The sequence below is a fragment of the Vombatus ursinus genome, unplaced genomic scaffold, assembly GCF_900497805.2.
Source record: "Vombatus ursinus unplaced genomic scaffold, bare-nosed wombat genome assembly UNPS02014798.1, whole genome shotgun sequence".
NCBI classification, from domain to species: domain Eukaryota; kingdom Metazoa; phylum Chordata; class Mammalia; order Diprotodontia; family Vombatidae; genus Vombatus; species Vombatus ursinus.
This window is the reverse complement of record NW_020954576.1, coordinates 58,833,048-58,849,151: the sequence shown is the minus strand read 5'-3', so window position 1 is coordinate 58,849,151 and position 16,104 is coordinate 58,833,048. Positions and strand designations below refer to the sequence as shown.

The window sequence follows — 16,104 nt, the reverse complement described above, 5'->3', positions numbered from 1 at the left end:
ATTGGAAATTGAGGGGACTCTCATCAATTGGGGAATGGCTGAACAAAGTTGTGGTATATGAATGTAATGGAATACTATTGTGAGATAAGAAATGATGAGCAAGCGAACTTTAGAAAAACCTGGAAAGATTTGTATGGACTGATGCTGAATGAAGTGAGCAGAACCAGGAGAATGTTGTACATGGTTAATAGCCATGTTGTGTGATGACTAACTTTGATAGACTTAGCTCTTCTTAGCAATGCAAGTATCTAAGACAGCTCCAAAAGTCTCATGATGGAAAATACTATCCACATCCAGAGAAAGAACTATGGTGTTTGAATGTAGATTGAAGCATACTATTTGCTCTTTTTTTTCCCTTCTTCTGTTTTGTTTTGTTTCTTCTCTCTCATGGTTCCTCCCATTAATTCTAAATCTTCTATACATCATGACTAATGTGAAAACATGCTTAATATGAATGTATAAGTAGAGCCTATATCAGATTACACACCATCTTGGGTAGGGGGGAAGAGAAAGAGGGGGAGAAATTTAAAACTCAAAGTCTTATGGAAGTGAATGTTGAAAACTAAAAATAAAAAATTATATTAAAAAAAATATGTATTTTAAAATTCAGTCTCAGACACTTACTAGCTGTGACCTGAGCAAGTCACTTAACCCTGACAGCCTCCAAAAAAAGAAAAGGATTAATGTGGTATAAAAAAATTATATCAATAAAAAAGAAATTTTTTTTAAAATAACGAGGTAGATGTTTATTTTAATAAAAGTAATGGAAATTAAAGACAGCCTTAATTTTGTTATAGAAGTAAGGCACACACTCTCTCTCTCTCTTAAAAAAAAAAAAAGAAGCATTTCCATGTAGCCAAATGAGCTAACTTGTGTGCTACCGAGACTTATCAAGGCACACACATAGTCCTCCTTTATTATGTCAAAATTTCTTCATCCTCTCTGGGACTCTTTAGCAAGCAGCAGTAGCATATAAATGTCATAAGGTGTCAGAATCCTTGGAAAACATGTTGGGATAGTCCCCTTCCCTCTCTTAGGAATATAGATAAACTTGTCTCCACATTACAGATGGGAAAATAGTGATTCAACAGAAGAGTCAGAAATCTGTGTCACAGAATCAGACAGAACTTAAGTCACCATATTTATCAGCTATATTACTAAGTACTACTGCAGCCCATTTGACTGAATTCCTGCCAATGTGACTATGGAAAGACCGCAATCAGCCCCCCAAAATTAGAGCACTGTGTTTAATAATAATAATTTCTCCAGAGCTATTGCTAAATTGATACTCTGTATTTCTTTTCAGTGTCTACTAATAAAAGAAACCACCCAATGATTTTTTTTCAAACTTCTGAGTTGTAATTCAGCCTTTGGATAAATGACAGAATTATTAAGAGGATTATTTCTGTCCCAGAGGTATCTATCTATAGCCACTAGTTTTTTTTTCTTTTTCTTTTTTAAAATAAAATTTATTGATTTTTAGTTTTTTTTCCATTGCCAAAATTTCCTCCCAGTGTCCCTCCTCCTACTCCTGCCAGAAAGCCATCCCATATAGCAAGCATTTTAAAAGTCTAAATTATGTTTAAAATACCACACTCCTGGACCTCTGACTTCTGCAAAGTATGGGAGAAAGGAACAAGCATTGATTAAGCACCTACTATGTGCCAAGTACTGTGCTAATCCCTTTACAAACATTATCTCATCAATCCTCTGCAAAGCAATGGGTTGGAGGTATCTTTTCATATAACTTCTTCGGAGCCAGGCTTATTTTTTGTAATTTTGCAACATTCATTTTTTTCTTGTTTTGTCATGTTTGTTCTTTCCATTTACACTGTTGTAGTCATTGTGTATATTATTTTCTTGGCTCTGCTTACTTCACACTTCATCAGTTCATATAAATCTTTCCATGCTTCTCTGTATTCACCACAAACATCATTTCTTATAGCACCAGTGATATTCCATTATATTCACGTAAGAGCACGAGACCTGGGGTCAGGAGGACCTGGGTTTGAATCCAGCCTCAGACATTTAATGGTTATGTGACCTGGAGCAAATCGCTTAACCTCTGCCTGCCTCAGTTTCTTCATCTATAAATTGGGGATAATAATATCTATTTCCAATGGTTGTTGTGAGGATAAACTTAGAGAATATTTATAAAGCACTTTGCAAACTTAAGGCACTATATAAATGTTAGTTATTATTATTATTATTATTATGTACCACAATTTGTTTAGTCATTTCCCAACTGATGGACAGCAATTGTTTTTAACTGAACATCTTATCTGACAATTTTAGCACTTTCTTTTGAATTTCTACAGAATCAGATTCTGTAGTAATTACTATAGTGTCATTTCACAAAAATCATTGAATAGAATTATTTGTTTTTAATTCTCTCATTCAGTTATGCAATATTTTTAATATAAGTAGTATTTATTTTTTTCTAATTACATGTTAAGATCATTTTCAGCATTCATTTGTTTTTTGGGGTTAGGCAATTGGGGTTAAGGGACTTGCTCAGGGTCACACAGCTAGTAAGTGTCAAGTGTCTGAGGCCAGATTTGAGCTCAGGCCATCCTGACTCTATCCACTGTGCCACCTAGCTGCCCCTTCAGCATTCATTTTTATAAGATTTTGAGCTCTAAATTTTCTCCCCCTCCCTACCTTCCCCCTTCCCCAAGATGGCAAGCAATCTGATATAGGTTATACATGTGCAATCATGTTAAACATATTTCCACATTAGTCATGTTGTGAAAGAAGAAACAGAACAAAAGGGAAAAAAAACCGTGAAAAAGATAAAGAAAGTAAAAATAGAATGCTTCAATCTGTATCCAGACTCCATCAGTTCTTTTTCTGGATGTGGATAGCATTTTCCATCATGAGTCTTTTGGAACTTCTTGGATCATTGCATTGCTGAGAAGAGCTAAGTCTATCATAGTTGATCATCACACAATGTTAGTGTTAACTGTGTACAATGTTCTCTTGATTCTATTCACTTCACTCAGCATCAGTTCATTTAAGTCTTTTCAGGTTTTTCTGAAATCTGCCTGCTCATCATTTCTTACAGCACAATAGTATTCCATTACATTCATATACCACAACTTCTTCAGCCATTCCCTAATTGACAGGCATTCCCACAATTTCTAATTCTTTGCCACTGCAAAAAGAGCTTCATGCAACATTTATTAAGCAACTACAGAACATTATACTAGCTTTTGGAAAAGTACAAAGATAAATAATGCAAAATCCCTTCTCTTCATGGGGCTTTTGGAGACACATACATTAAAAAGTATAATAGAAATTAAAATATCTATGCATAAAGAGTACAGCTCTGTAGCTGAGAAAAGGCTGGTTAGGTGGATACAACTGTCTAGATGTTATTCTGCCATGACAATGCAGCTATCTATTGAGTTAGATGACCATTAATTCACTTAGCTGAACATGAGATTAGGTCTCTTTCTTGTCTTAAGGGTAGGGGTAGGGCCAAGAAAGAAATATATGAAGTGCTATACATTAAGGTGGAGACAGATCACCAAAGATGTTTCTACAAAATGTAGATGTATAAGGTAGATGATGTCAGTAGGGATTCTAATTCCTATATTGGAAATCCTTAGAATATCAAGTCCAATGACAACATTCAAAATTATTTTTCTTATTATCAATGATGTATAGGGATTGGAAATCATCAATGTCATAACACTCTGAGCAAGTAAGTGTATGTCCAGTGGAAAAATTCCTCCTACCTGCAAGTAATCTCATTCTCCTGGAATCACCCACTGAACTTTGTTTGGACCTCACTACAAAATGACTGTGTTCTAATGTGTATTACAGTTGTTTATAGACATTCTATATTATAGTATGGTAGAGCGGATAAATGCTGGACTTGGAATCAGTTAGTCAGTCAATAAGGATTTATCAAGCATCTATTATGTACCAGGCCCTGTACTAAGCAATTTGGATACAAAGAAAGGCAAAAGTCAGTAATTGTTCTCAAAGAGCTCACAGTCTAATGAAGACAAGATAAGTACAACTATGTACAATAAGGACAAGCACTAGAATTAAGAAGCACTGGGAAAGGTTTCTTTTAGAAGATGAGATGAGCTGAGACTTGAAGGAAGCCAAGGAAGCCAGGATGTTCTGGTAATAAGGGAGAGCATTTCAGGCACAGGGGACAACTAGAAGAAATGCCCACAGTCAGAAGAAATAGTGTCTTGTTCAAGTAGTCAGAAAGACCTGAATTCAAATCCTACTTGTGAAATTCAATAGCCAAGTGACAATGGGCTAGTCACTTAATTTCTTAGCCCCATCTGAAAAGGGAAATGACCTAACAAAGTTGTTGGGAACCATGACTGACATTATTCATATGAAGCATCACATACATTTATAATTATTATACCTTCTCTCCCCTGCTATCGTTACATTCTTTTTTTATCATTACGTTCTTGAAAGCATTTCTTGAAAGACTCATATCTTAGTCATCATTGTATCCCTTCCAGTACCTGGCATAATACTTTGTATAGAACAGATGCTTAAGAAAAGTTTGCTGGCTAATTAGCTAAATGAATGAGCCCAAATTTTGTGTCCCATACTCTTCAGTGGCACACTACAAACCCTATCCCAGGGCTGGAAGAGTTAACATAGTTAATCAAAGTGCCACATATATGCATGGAGTGTTAGGCCCTGAAAACTTTGAGTAATATCCTTTTCTGATAATTTCATAAAGACAATGTCAGAATATTTAAGAGGATAATATGATCATTAGAACTGTTTATATGTAATGTTGTTGTTGTTGAGTTGTTTCAGTCATGCTCCACTCTTCTGTGATCCCATTTGGGGTTTTATTGGCAAAGATACTGGAATGACTTGCCATTTCCTTCTTCAGCTCATTTTACAATGAGGAAACTGAGACAAATAGAGTTAAGTGACTTGCCCAGGGTCACACTGCTAGTAAGTGTCAGAGGCAAGATTTGAACTCATAAAGATGAGTCTTCCTGATTCCAAGCCCAGTGCTCAATCCACTATACCACCTAGCTACCCTATTTATATGTAAACTTCATTATTAATTTTTCCCACATATGATTAGATATCAATGATTAATTAGCATCACTTACACTCATGTCAGAATGGGCCACACAATGTGATTTGCCACTGGTGGAAATCTTGTCCATAAATTCAAAGAGAAGTTTCTTTCAGTTAAAAAACAAAACAAAAACATTGTATGAGTCACTTCTTGATCATTCCCAGAGGGAGGGAGGCATTGTCTTTAATCTTTAATTGGAGTCAGTCAGTCAATAAGGATTTATTAATTTACTTTAATCCTCATAATTAGGTTGGTGCCTTGGGTAAAAACTTGCTTAATTTAACAGGATAGCTTCCTTTTGAAGAGCCATTGTTTTCTGGGCTACTGTCTATATTAATCATTCAGGTTGTGCAGGCATATGAATGTATTCATGTATGTTTATGTGCTCCTAAGTCTGCATGTATGTCTATCATGATTACTTATGCTTTCCTTGAAATATTGTTAAACTCAAAATAAGTCTGGATCATTTGTGGCCTTCCCCTAACCTGGATAGAATGTTGATTTACACTTTATGGTGGCTGGGGTGGCAGACACTTTTTTATCCAGTTCTCACACTCTACTGAATAATTTTCATGGCATTTGGATTTGGCATACAGGGTGCCCTTGAGAACTCAATTATAACTCACATTTATGTAGCTCTTTAAGGTAAGAAATTTTGAGCTTTCCTTTCAACAATTCTATGTGATAACTAATCCCTTTCTCTCTTTGTTCTGTAAAGACCCCAGTCTAGGCCTTCATTATCACCTGCTTGGATTATTGCAATAAATAACTCCCTAAAAGGTCTTTCCCCCTTTCTTCTCTCCTGTGGTGATAATAATCTTTCCTATGGATAGATGTGGTCATGTCACTCCTGATTGAAAAATCTTCAGTGACCCTTTATTGTATATTGAGTAAAGTTCAAACTTCGATGCCTGTCCTTCAAGGCCCTCCACAATGTTAGCATTCCAGATATATCTAATATAACCGGCTTCAACAACCTCACCCACAGAGATAATAGATACTGTTACTGTATCTTTAAGAGGAAATGGATCTTGGTGTGACCATTAAACTGTCATTCTAAGAGAAGTCTGTTAGAAGAGGGAGAGTAGAGTCTGTGACCTGTTGTGGTAAAAGATTCATTGAGATACTGACAGAAAGAATGAAGAAAATTTCTTGCCTGAGAGAATTGTTTTAACTCATGTTGCAAAATTACAAATTATAAAGAGAATTCTAGAGGGACTTTGGCTATTCTTTTGAGAGAACTGAATGGGAGGACTTTGTTTCCAGAACTGAGAAGTCAATAGTTGGACCTTAGCTGTCACCTTTCTTTTTTTTTTCTTTTTTCTTTTTTCTTTTTTTAAAGTGAGGCAATTGGGGTTAAGTGACTTGCCCAGAGTCACACAGCTAGGAAGTCTTATGTTTCTGAGGGCAGATTTGAACTCAGGTCCTCCTGACTCCAAGGCCAGTGCTCTAACCACTGCGCCACCTAGCTGCCACCTAGCTGCCCCCTAGCTGTCATCTTTCTCACAGGCTACTGAAGCTGGTGTACTCACATTATTTCCTTCCATGGGCTTTACAATACAGCCAAATTGGACAACTTCTCCCAGACATCCTGCCTTCTTGCACCTCTGTCTTTGCTCAAGATGTTCCCTATGTCTAGAATACTCTCCCTCTCTTTTTTGTCTACTGAAAAATTACACAGTTTAAATCTTAATGCAAACACCACCTTTTCTACAAAGCTTTTCCTGATACCCCTACTTGGCAATAAGTACCCTTCTCAGACTTCACATCGCACTTTATTTTGTAATTCCTTTATACAATTATATGATAATGCTAGTATAATACTTTGCATATAGTTGGCACTTAGTGGTTATTGTATTATTTATCATAGTTTTGTGTTGTCCTTAGGGGCAACTCCTTGAATATATTTTATCTAAACTTTTTAATTTCTCTAAGCACCTAGCATCCAGAATGTTACTCTGCCCACAGCAGACACTTAGTACCTACTTTGTTGTATTGTATTATTATAGTGTAAGAAGTATTACCCACATTTTACAGAGAAGGAAATGGAAATTCAGATATTAAAATAAATTATCCTGGGTCATACAACTAGTAAGCACAAGAACTAGGATTTGAGCTCAGATCTCTTGATTGTAAGTTACTTCTCAAAGAGAAGTAACATCTACATCTGGGTGCTAGTCATGTGTATAAATATAATTAGGAAATCTCATTGGTGGCTATGTCTGGGTCAATATCATCTAATCAGATGATAATCTGCTCTCTGGGAATTTGGCAGTAAACCCTCTGTGCTGTTTTTGGTAAGATATTCTCCTAACTTGGAAATTTTGAATTTTCAAAGGGAAAAACTCTCCTTTTCTAGCTTTACTGCAATATCCTGAACTTTATTGCTACTGCTTCCCTCCTCTCCTCACCTTTTTTCTGTCTCCACTGCTCCATTCCTCTTCTCTATTTTCCCTACCCTTCCTTCAAAGCTCAGCTCATCCATCTCCGCCACGAAGCTTTCCCTAACCTAGTCTGGCCAGTCCTCAACATTCCTCATCCTACCCCACCTATGAATTCCTGTACTGTCTCTTCCTGCTATCAGACACTTAGCACAAGTTACTTTACATTAATGAGCGTTTGTTTCTGTACACATATGACCCGTTGTCTTAAACAAAATTTAAGCTGGGGTTCTACCTCTTCAAATTCTCAGTTTCTGTAACGTAGGCATGAGGTCAGTGTTTCACGGTGATATTCAAAGAGTTCTTTGATTTTGATTATACAATGTCCCTTATAACTTCCAAATTAGAGTCTGAATACTAAATACAGAAAGTAACCTTTAGCGCTATCATTTAATATCTTCAACTCTCGACCAAAATTTTTTGAAGTTGCTACTCCAGCTGAGATAGTACATACACAGGAGATGCTTCATATTTGTCTTTATATACCTGATGCCTGGCACACAATAGATGCCTAATATTGGAGAAAAGAAAAAAAGTAAACTGGAAATTGTTTTTTTTCTCTTGAGGAGAAGAAAACGTCAGCTGAACTCTGAACAAATCTCAGTTCCGAAGCAGGGTATGTTAATCATCCGGATGTTCTCATCAGTTTGTAGTGTACAGCACCATGGTCAGCGCCTGTGCGAGTGGGAGTGCTTTCTCCTTCCTCTTGGAGAGGAGATAAGGCTTACTCCTTGACTCACCAGTTGCTCATAGACAAGATTTATTTCAGAAATTGATTTCAGTGTTAAGCAAGGCTAACCTCCAATCTATTAAGATACAAGAAGGGCCTTTGTAAAGAATGTAATGCAGAGAGGTACGCTATGAAGGACATGAAAGTGGAGTGCCTCTACAGAATCACAGGATTTGAAGGATCTCAGAGATCAAATAAAAATAAAAGTAGCTGTCATTTATGTATCAATTTAAGGGCTGCAGAGCACTTTATGTTTGTAATTTTATTTAATCCTTAAATCAATCCCATTAGATAGATACTAAAGGAATTATTAGTCACGTTTTACAGATCTTTTTTAACTGAGGCTCAATGAAGTTAAATAACTTGCCTATGGTTGCATACCTAGTAAGTGTTAGAGGTGAGAATTGAGGGCAGATCTTCTTGGCTACAGCACTCAAGCCACCATCCCAAGCTTCTACTATCCAATTTCTTTCTCAAGAAGAATTTCCTTTACAGCATACCCGAGAAATGGTCATTCAGCTTCTGCTAGAAGACCTTTTGTGAGAAGGATCCCACTTTCTCATGCAATAGCCCATTCCACTTTGAGGTGTCTTTAATTGTGTTTGGAAGTTTTTCTTTACTTTCAGCCAATCAAGTAACCAATAAGCAATTACTAAGTATTTTCTATATGCCAGCACTGTGCTAAACACTCAAGATACAAGGAAAAAGCAAAAACGGTCTCTGCCTCTAAGGAGCATGTACATTCTAACTGGATTCAGTTACACTGAATCTAAATCTGTCTCTAAGCAACTCCTACCTATAGTTCCTAGGGTTGCCCTCTAGGGCCAATCTCCCCCCCCCCCCATATTGCAGCCCTCAGAAACCTAAGGTAGCTACTGTGTCATCTTGTCTCTAAGTCTTTTCTAAGATAAACATCCCTAATTTCTTCAACAGATTCTTGGAGAAGTGGTCTTTAGTCCCCTCACCATCTTGGACAACCTTCTTAGAAGAATTCCAGCTTGTCACTCTTAAAACTGGGCTTGATGTGACCTGAGCAGAGTGGGTACAATGGGAAAATTATAACCTTCCTCCTTCTTTAAACTGGTCAGTGGTGTGGGAGAAAGAATGTGGAATGTGGAATTAGGAGACCTTGTTTACAATCCTGGTTTATTATGATAATTCCTTAATTATGTGTATATGTCTATGGGCAAATCATTTAACCACTCTGAGCTGAGCTCAGTTTCCTAATTTGTAGAACGGGAATAATGATACCAATATTACCTACATGTCATGTTTATTTTGAGGAAACTGCTTTGAAAACCTTATAGACCTAATAACTGGGCATGATTATTTAATAGTGTGAAATTTGTTACAGTAAACAAATGAGGTGGGGTGTCCTGTTCAAATAAAGTGAAAGGATGTTATTCCCTTCTCCCCAACACTCCCCCCCAAGTAAATAAAATTACAAGATTTATGGGACTTGACAGAATGACTGAATTTAATGCTTCTTGAAGTTTTCCATTTCTGCAGGGTTTTGTTTTAAAAATAACAAAACAAGGTAAAATAAATTAATTTATGTACACTTTACAAATGTTGTGTCAATTGGGGGTTTGCAGCAACAATAATAGAAATGTTAATGCCATAGTTATTTGGTTGTTGCAAGAGCTCAACCACCTACAACTTAACAACATCCGTCATCCTGAGAATGGTGAGTACAAAGATGTTGTAAACATGTTTAGAAGCATTTGCGGTGGACAATGGAGGGTCCAGCTTCATCATACTCTTGTTTGGTGATCCACATCTGTTGGAAGGTGGACAGTGAGGCCAGGATGGAACCACCGATCCAGACAGAGTATTTCCTCTCAGGAGGGGCAATGATCTAGAAGAGAAAGGTACCATTCACAACGATCAGACAAAATAAGAAAAGAATGGGGGGGGCATCCTAAGGTGGGAGGAAGAAGTTATGTAGATGAGAATTCCTGAACTCCAAGGGTTTCTCCTTGTCTTAGATGAGAATCATTGCTCAGTGAATTTGGAGATTTAAAAATTAACTAAGAATGATGAAGTCTCCACTAGCCCTTGCTCCCTTTAGGTTCCTACCTTGATCTTCATTGTGCTGGGGGCCAGGGCTGTGATTTCTTTCTGCATACGGTCAGCAATACCAGGGTACATGGTGGTACCACCAGACATGACATTGTTGGCATACAGGTCCTTCCTGATGTCAATATCACACTTCATGATACTGTTGTAGGTGGTCTCATGAATACCAGCAGATTCCATACCTTGGAACCAAAGGAAAGACAAGGGAAAAAGGAAGAGAAGTGGGGGTAGGAAAGGGAGGAGAAGGAAAGCAGAAAGAAAATTTTAAAAAGAAGAAACAAACATAAACAAATCAAAGTGAGCCATTTGGCTCAATGGACTTCTCATGAATTAGATTATAGACAAAGTGGACCGTGAAAGAGCCCCAGAGCAGCTTCTTACCAATAAAGGAAGGCTGGAAGAGCGTCTCCGGGCAACGGAAACGCTCATTGCCAATAGTGATGACCTGACCATCGGGCAGCTCGTAGCTTTTTTCCAGGGAGGAGGAGGAAGCAGCAGTGGCCATCTCATTCTCGAAGTCCAGGGCCACGTAGCACAACTTCTCCTTGATATCTCTCACGATCTCACGCTCAGCTGTCAAGTGGAGGGAAAAAATACTGATGGATTAGCTGGAGAAAGTGGAATATGGAAAGGCACAAATGCACCCCCTTGAGAACACTCACAAACCCATCTACACATCCTATTTGCCTAAGAACCCCGAACCACTGGAGGCTACATATATGCGTGGGGGTGAGGACTCGCTCCTGGTTAGGCAAGGTTGAAACCTTTGAGATGTTCGTCCTTTCTTGTTTTTAGGGGTGGAGGGGCTCTCGGGAGGTGGTGGCAGTTAAGAACAAGTCCTGTGGGTACCTCCAAGGGCCTGGCTGACTCCCATAACTTATTCCCCGTCCCGATCTCCCTCCCGTTGGCTTCAGGTATCTACAGCTGCTTACCAGTAGTCACGAAGGAGTAACCACGCTCAGTGAGGATCTTCATTAGGTAGTCAGTGAGGTCCCGACCGGCCAAATCCAAACGCATGATGGCGTGGGGCAGCGCATAACCTTCATAAATGGGTACGTTGTGTGTGACACCATCGCCAGAGTCCAGCACAATACCTAGCATAGGGGGAAGAAGACAGATTGAAGAGGATTTGACAGACCTGAGTAAAAAAAGGCATGAAATTACTACGCGCTCACGCACACGCACGCACATGCACGCACACACCCCAAATGCCGCAGAGAAATGGAAAGCTGCAGTAACATTCTCCTTCATATCAGAGCTCAGAGGATTTGCCTCAGGCACTGCGAGGGGGGAGGTGGGAGGTGGGGGAAGCTGCTACGTAATAGGGAAGGATGTGTTCCTAAGTAGGCCAGTAATGCTCTGAAATTTGGTATGGATTTGATAACTTCTTTAGGGGTGAAGGTAGTTGCCCGGTAGTATTCTGGATCTATGAAGCCACTTGAGGTGCCATTTTGCTAAACACACACACACACACACACACACACACACACACACACACACACACACACACACGTGCGCGCGCGCGCAAACACTGAAAGGCGGAGCATATAGTCTGAGGGTTTTAAAAGGTGCATGCACCTAGCGCCCTTGCTGATCTGACTAGCCTGGGAGGTGGGGAGCGAGTTGTGGAGAGGTGGAGTGAGAGAACTGTAAAAACAAGCAAAGGGAGAGGGAGAGGGGAGTAGCAACTGGTTGATAGATAGTAGTTCCAGTGCTGAGAGTCTGGAGGTGCTGTGAATGTGGGCCAGGATGTGTTTCTTTGTAAAAGCAAGTTCCTGTCTGGGAGGAATGCAAGTGGGAGGGAGTGAGGATAGCTAGTGTGTGTAGTAGAGTGAGACCAGAGGCAGAGGGCGGTAGGCCCTGTCTGTCTAAGTGTCTTCCTGGCCCGGTCCATGCCTATGTCAGGCCGGGATGGATCGACCTCTTACCGGTGGTACGGCCGGAGGCATAGAGGGACAGCACAGCCTGGATGGCCACATACATGGCGGGGACGTTGAAGGTCTCAAACATGATCTGGGTCATCTTCTCGCGGTTAGCCTTGGGGTTGAGGGGGGCCTCAGTGAGCAGAGTGGGGTGCTCCTCGGGGGCCACTCGGAGCTCGTTGTAGAAGGTGTGATGCCAGATCTTTTCCATGTCATCCCAGTTAGTGATGATACCGTGCTCGATGGGATACTTTAGGGTCAGGATACCTCTTTTGCTCTGAGCCTCGTCGCCTACGTAGGAATCTTTCTGACCCATACCCACCATGACGCCCTGAGGTACGGCAACGAAAAAAGAGAAGAAAAGGGGGAAAAGCATTAGGCTCCAAAAAAGGAACTTTGAAGTGACGGCTATCTCGTGTTAAGGAAACTCCCACTAACTTTGAGCCATTTCTATCAAGCAGTCCTATAAAAGACCCTGAGGTTGAGCTGAGGGAGGTATAAAGAATTCACATTTACAGAGCACTTTAAGGTTTTACAAAGAGCTTTCCTCAATACCACCCCAGGAGGTATTTGGCACGAGTATAATTGCTCCCCCTCCCATTTTTCTTTTTGTTGTTGTTGCTGACTCGTTTCAGTAGTGTCCAACTCTTCGTGACCCCATTTGGGGTTTTCTTGCAAAAATACTGGAGTGATTTGCCATTTCCTTCTCCAGTTCATTTTATAGATGAGGAAATTGAGGCAAGCAAAGTTAAATGACTTGCCCAGGGTCACACAGCTAATAAGTGTCTAAGACCGAATTTTAACTCAGCTCTTCCCGACTTCAAAGTTGCCACTCTCCATCCACCGCGCCCCACCTCTCATTTTCCAGATGAGGAAACTACAGCTCAGAGATGTTGCTTGGCCAAATCACCAAGCTAGTCAGTGTCAGAGTCAGCATTTGAATCCACATCTCTTGATTTAAGTTCCTGAGCTATTTCCTCAGTATCTGTATCCTCACTGGCTGGATGCTAGCGCTTTGAGGAACATTCAGGGTTGGCGCCCCTTGCCCCGTGCGCCCCACCTACCTGCATTGGGGAAAAGGGAAAGGGTTTGGTGTACTAGGTCTCACCTGATGACGGGGGCGGCCCACGATGGAGGGGAACACTGCCCTGGGGGCATCATCTCCGGCAAAGCCGGCTTTCACCAGGCCAGAGCCATTGTCGCACACGAGGGCGGTGGTCTCGTCTTCGTCGCACATGGTGTCTGTTTTCTGCAAAGGGAGGCCCTATGTCAGTGCGCTATGTTGCCACCCGCTTCCCACCAGCTTCCCTGGTCCCTGGTCCCATGGATAGAAGCAGAGCTGGTACTATGGGTCCGCCAGCCATCCGGGAAGGTCAGGGAGACGTGCGATTCAAAAAGACCACTATGCTCCTCATAGGCACTCGCTCAGTAGTAGTATTCTGCGTCTTGCCCTCCAGTTAAGTGCACTTCAGCCGCACACTTTTAGCTGAATTACTTTGTTTCTTTCCAGCGTTAGGAGCCCAGAGGTGGGTAATTAATTGACCACACCGGGATTGGGCTGAAGGATCCAATAAAGAGGAGATTTGTGCCCATGACCCTTTTAAGACCTACGATCCAGGTTCAGTTCCAATCTTTCTCTCCCCGCCTCCCTGAATTATTGAAGTTGAGTTATTTCAGTCTGAAGATGTTATTAAAATACACATGGCCATATGCCCTTTTTTATACACAGGGAGAGAGGGAAGCTCAGATAGTTTAGGGACCTTTAACAATAGACGAGAATTCTATCACTGGTTCATAGATTCACAACAAGACGAGACCTTAGAGATAAACCATCTCAATCCCCTCAGGTGGGACATTCCCATCTGACTCATCTGACCCTAAGTACAGACGAGGGTTGGAGAGGGGAGCTGAATTCCCCCCCCTCCCCAAATCATCTTTCCAGGAAGCTCTCTGTTTAACTATGTTGCCTGAAGAATTTCCCCACCCGCGTTCTTCGCCAGCTGTCATTGTTCTAGCAGCTATAACTGAGTGGAGCTCCCTGTAAAATCTCAGTCTCTAAATCCGAAAGGCTTGGATGTAGAAATCACTGTGTCCTCTCACTGTTCCCCTAGGGGTGGGGAGTGAAGGTTGATGTCTCATTGAAGAAAACACCGTCCTTCTTTTTTCTCTAGCTCAGCTTCCTCGGTTTGGACCTGGAGCTTAGTTTAGGAGCGAGCTATCCTCTGCCTCCTAACTGTCGGTGGGACTTCAAGAGGTACTTCCTAGTCCTTGAGACGGCTAGATTCTTTTTCAACTAAATCTGGGATGGAAGGGAAAGCGGAAGCCCGAGGTAAAGTGGCGAAGTTGGGGAGTGGTCCCTCGGGAAGTTGTTGAAAGCCCGAGAAGCGGTGTAGGTAACGATGTGAGCAGCGCTGGGAAGAAGCAGTTCTGTGCGCTTGACCAGTGGGAGACAGTCGGGAGGGCGGTGCTGAGCTGGGCTGATCGTTGGCCTCTCCACTAGAAAGTGTTCCTACTTTCCCTCCTTCACACCCTGGCTCTCCTCCCCTTTCTTCCCTCCTTTCTCCCTCCTCCCCTTTCCTACCTGTGTGGGTGGCTACTGGTGCCTCTTAGCTCCGACTCGGGCCCCTGGGTATGCCGCGGGAGGCGCTTCTCTTGGAGTTGTTCGGTGTGGTGGGTTTGCAGCCCCCCGGGCAGGTTTTTATATAGCCCGCGGACTCTCCGCTCCCCGCCCCCGGACCAGACCCGCAGGAATGTCTCTACCCTTCTGTAGCCATATTTGGGTGTTGGGCACTAAGAGCCCCCTCCCCTTCTGTCCCTCGGCCTCGGCCCCCAACCCCCGAGCTCTGCCCAAAGAAGGAGAACCCTGGCCCTGGCCCAGGTAACACGGGCCAGGCCGTATAAGGAGTGTCTCCCCGGGCTTGCAACTCCTCCCCAATACGCCCCTCCAGCTGGTCAGGGGAGTTGGGGGCAGGAAAGAGGGTCAATTAGGAGGGAGGGGAAACAAGAGGGGTGCGCACGTGAGTACAGGAGTGTGCACGTATGTGCGCACTCGCGTGTATGTACTGGGGTGCTTCCCATCCCTGATCCCTAAATGTCTATGAACATAAAGCAGAAATTGAGAGGATGGGTTTGGTCGGGTTTAGGGATATCAGAGGAAATGTGAAGGGTGGGCCCCCGCCTTCGAGGTGCAACCCCTACTTTTGTTTCTTTTCACACCCCACCAAGCCTTACTGACTGACATCTCTTGGGAGCAGTGAGGAGGCGGTGTGTAAGTGTTGGGGCTATGAGGAGGGGAGGAACAACAGCTGCTGTCCCGGGATGCCTCCTGCGAGTTCACCCGCCTGAGAGCAACGGAACAAGGCCACTCCATTGGTTTTCCATCACCCCACCCCAAGGGGAGAAACAGGCAGTAACGTGCAGCTGTCCCGGAGAGAACAATTGACCAGAAGATCTGAGGAGACTCGGAGAGAAAACAAGGGGGCTCCCAGGGCCAGGGGCCAGGCAAAGCTCATACACTCCCAGAGCAGGGACCTAGTCCAGCAAGGAGCTGTCCTCCTCCCTCTGGCTACCAGAGTGGGGAAATTCCCTTCACTTCTAGTTTTCCCGTAGAGTTTAATGGTTATAACCCAAAGTCCTGGCACTGCCCCGACCCTAGGGACTCTACGGTGGGCAGCTGAGAGTTTATTCGGAGATGGCCTTGGGCTATTAAGTTAGTCTCACTACTCCGGGACAGGTGGGCTGGAAGTGTGAAGCAGGGAGTTTACTGGAGGGAAGAGGAAGGCAAGGATAAATGGTTAGGGAAACGCTACTAAGCAGAATCTCTGTTCCTCTGGCTCCCCTAATTAAAAGGGCGTA

The 16,104-nt window shown here is 42.2% G+C and overlaps 1 protein-coding gene across 1 annotated transcript; it reads right to left on the bottom strand.

Annotated features, from left to right (window-relative positions):
• Positions 1-9,817: 9,817 nt before the first annotated feature.
• On the bottom strand, positions 9,818-14,917 carry LOC114049602 (actin, alpha skeletal muscle). The gene is made up of 7 exons (XM_027870861.1): positions 14,831-14,917; positions 13,358-13,498; positions 12,256-12,580; positions 11,260-11,421; positions 10,709-10,900; positions 10,328-10,509; positions 9,818-10,106 (listed from the first exon to the last, which is right to left on the bottom strand). Exons 2-7 carry the CDS (start codon positions 13,484-13,486, stop codon positions 9,963-9,965), a joined length of 1,134 nt encoding a protein of 377 aa, XP_027726662.1. The 5' UTR covers positions 13,487-13,498; positions 14,831-14,917; the 3' UTR covers positions 9,818-9,962.
• Positions 14,918-16,104: the final 1,187 nt, after the last annotated feature.

Coding starts and splice junctions, on each gene's coding strand:
- LOC114049602 (XM_027870861.1), bottom strand. CDS start 13,486: ATGTGCGACGAAGACGAGACCACCGCCCTCGTGTGCGACAATGGCTCT. Junction 12,581..13,357: donor TGGGCCGCCCCCGTCATCAG/GTGAGACCTAGT, acceptor GCCGTACCTCAG/GGCGTCATGGTGGGTATGGG. Junction 10,510..10,708: donor CTTCCAGCCTTCCTTTATTG/GTAAGAAGCTGC, acceptor TTTGGTTCCAAG/GTATGGAATCTGCTGGTATT.